General features: G+C 39.5%; 1 protein-coding gene across 1 annotated transcript; it reads right to left on the bottom strand.

Moving 5' to 3' along the window:
* Window positions 1-329: 329 nt before the first annotated feature.
* On the bottom strand, window positions 330-2400 carry LOC129744269 (uncharacterized). The gene is made up of 2 exons (XM_055736707.1): window positions 2257-2400; window positions 330-1967 (listed from the first exon to the last, which is right to left on the bottom strand). Exon 2 carries the CDS (start codon window positions 1798-1800, stop codon window positions 352-354), a length of 1449 nt encoding a protein of 482 aa, XP_055592682.1. The 5' UTR covers window positions 1801-1967; window positions 2257-2400; the 3' UTR covers window positions 330-351.
* Between the last annotated feature and the right edge of the window lie 654 nt (window positions 2401-3054).

Raw genomic sequence — 3054 nt, forward strand, 5'->3', positions numbered from 1 at the left:
AATTAATTTCGAATCATATGAAATATTCAAGAATTCATTAGAAAAAAAACAAATTAAAATACTAGGGGAAAAAATCTGGGATTTGTGCCATTCTGGTAAATGTTCCATTCTGGGGAAAACAATTCTGGGTAATGGTCCATTCTGGAGAAAAAAATTCTGGTAAATGGAGCATTCTGGGGAATTTTTTTCTGGGAAATGGTTCATTCTGGGGTTTGATTTCGGGTATATGTCATTCTGGGAAAAATTCATTCTGGGCAATGGTTTTCGGGTAAATGGGATACAATCGTTGGTAATATGTATAGTAGTGGTGTAGTAGAACTGGGGGTGGCATTTGTTAGGTTTTCGTTTCTATTAATTACGAAAAAACTTTCCTTTCTCCGTGGTAGCATTCTCATCCTCTGTTTCTTCTTCGGAAGAGAGTTGAACTTCTTCAGCGCTGTCTTCGTGGTTTTTGCTCTGTTTGAGATTTTTATAAGCTGCTTTCTCTGCCAGGGGAGATTGTGGTCCTCGTTTTCCATTCTTCTTATCCGTAGGTTTCGCCGTTGAAGAGGTTTGTGCAGTTGAGTTTGCTTGGTTTTTCCTAGATTGCCTTGTGAAGGGTTTCGGTGTTTGGAAGGTCGAGTTTTCTTCTTCTTGTTGCTGTTCGTGTTGAAGTTTTTGTTGTAGTTGAAGTTGTTGCTGTTGATTTGTGGTAGACGTATTTCCTGATCTGCTCGCTGATTGGCTGCGATCTCTCGTGGGTGTGGTAAGCGTTGTAGATAAATTGTTTTCTCTAAAGTAATTTTGAACCTTCTCCTTGAAGATTTTGTGGTCTAGAGCCATTTTGCGGTTTTCTTTAGTTAATTGTTCGATTGTAGCAGTCATTTTTTGTACATTTTCCAAGAGACTCTCAATAATCTTGTCCTTATTAGCACTGTCAGCATCGGTTACCGATGCGTAGGTGGGTTTGGCATTGAACGGGCCAACCCTTTTCCGAGCTTCTGCCCAGGAAATTGACTCATCCGTTTTGCAACGAATGACCGCTTCCTCATGGCGGTATAACGGGCATTTACGCCCCGCCGCGGAGTGCTCGTTTTTGCCGTCCGGACAATGCGGGCAGCGAAAAACTTCCTTACAGCTATTTTCTGTATTTGGATGATTTCCAGCGCAACGTGTGCAACGCGTTGTCTGATCGCAACGTTTTTTTGTGTGGCGATAGTTAAGGCAGTTTTTGCAGAACATCGGGCTCTCATAATACGTTCGTATCGATACCTTAATCCATCCAAAGTAAACTTCTTTCGGCAATTTAGTACTGCCAAAAGTCAGGACCATCATCGGCGTATTGACTTGTTTCTTTTCGATATATTTCGTTATCTTTCTGACAGCAGTCACACCCTGACTTTTCAACTCTTTCAAAATTTCTTCTTCCGATATGTCGGTTGCTTCTTGAAGATAGGCGATCCCAAGCGTTTTGTTGAGTCCCGGGTGGTCAATAATTTCTATTGCGGTGTTTGTATCAAGCTCTTTGATTTTTTTAAGTTCTTCTGCAAGTTTAGTGTTGTAGGTACTAAGTGTATAGCTTAGTCCTTTACCATCGATAGCCATATCGATTTCCTTTCGAAGTGGTTTTCCAATCTTAGCCTCAACAAATGACGAAAACCAAAACGGATTTTTTGGGAGCGGTGTAGGATTTTCACCTGGTCTTTGGACTTTCAAGAAAATTTTTCGCCCGTCAAAATTTGACGAACGCATATAGGGGGGAATGGGGGATGAATCTACATATATTGTAGGTCCCCCACCCCCGGGGGGCGCGCCATCCATGGCACGCGTTTTTTCAAATGCCTTTTTCCACTATCGTTGGTAAGCAAAAATTTCGTATACCAGAAAAGAAATCACTCCCCCTAACACCAACTTAGCAATTTTTTACACCTCCTTATAATTTGTTTCAGATTCGAATTTCAAGATATTCCACTTATTTGGCACCCCTTCTACGATTGCTATAATCTTACTCGAATTGAAAAAACTTTCGAGTAGCCCAGACACACACCCGAACTGCTCGAATCGAGTAGGAGCTTTTCGTGTCTAGCACTGTAAATCGCACTACTACACACTGGGTGCTCGGTATTCGTGTGTTTTGGAAATGTCGCTATTGATTAAGCGACCCCACTTGCACTACCACTCACTCAAATTTCCGGTATTTGTTTTATTGGGGATCGCGTGTAAACAATTCTAACGAATCGCCCAATACCGAAATTGAAAATACCGGAAAATACGCACTCAAACCTTAATTTGTCCACGGATTTCACTCGCACGGAAAGTTTCGTAGCAGCCAAAGCAATATGACCGTCCTTAGCATCCATAAACCGTAAGTAACGCATCCAATAACTGGCAAGAAATTCGGATAAAAAATAAACCGTACTTGTCTATGCCAGTGCATCCAGACGTGAGGATTGCTGAATCTGAATTCTGAATCTGAACGCAGAATTAAAATCTGGATTCCGATTTGAATTCTTGATGTGAATCCTTTTTCTGAACTCTGGATCTTTTTTTCGATAGATAAATATTCATAATTCACATTTACAACTTACATACTACATACATTCATCTGAATCTGAATCCTGGATTCAAAATCTGAATCTTTACTCTTGATCTAAATTCTGAATTGGAATTATTTTCTCGGAATGTTGTTGTTAATTCTGAATGTTAAATCTGTAAAGAACTCCGAATTCGAACGCTTCCAAAAATATTCAATTCTATAAAATGGGGTTTTTAGTTTCGAGTCGTCATTCCAAATAGAAATTCAACTGAAGAAATCATTTAATTTAAAAAATCAATACTGAATTCTACACTTTACAAACAGCTTATTCTCGTTAATGCATTCGTAGCCCATTTTTTAACTCCTGAAGGTAGGCTCATTGTTACATCCGAGAACATCGTTGCGTGTCGCGTTCTTTAAACAGAAGAAGGAACAAACACACCGCCAAAAATTTCAAAATTATGGCTGTCATGTCTGAATTCTGAAACTGAATTATGAATCTAAATTCAAAATCTTTTGAGATAAGAATTTAGATTGAG

Source organism: Uranotaenia lowii, chromosome 2, assembly GCF_029784155.1.
Source record: "Uranotaenia lowii strain MFRU-FL chromosome 2, ASM2978415v1, whole genome shotgun sequence".
In the NCBI taxonomy this organism is placed as follows: domain Eukaryota; kingdom Metazoa; phylum Arthropoda; class Insecta; order Diptera; family Culicidae; genus Uranotaenia; species Uranotaenia lowii.

Coding starts and splice junctions, on each gene's coding strand:
- LOC129744269 (XM_055736707.1), bottom strand. CDS start 1,800: ATGGATGGCGCGCCCCCCGGGGGTGGGGGACCTACAATATATGTAGAT.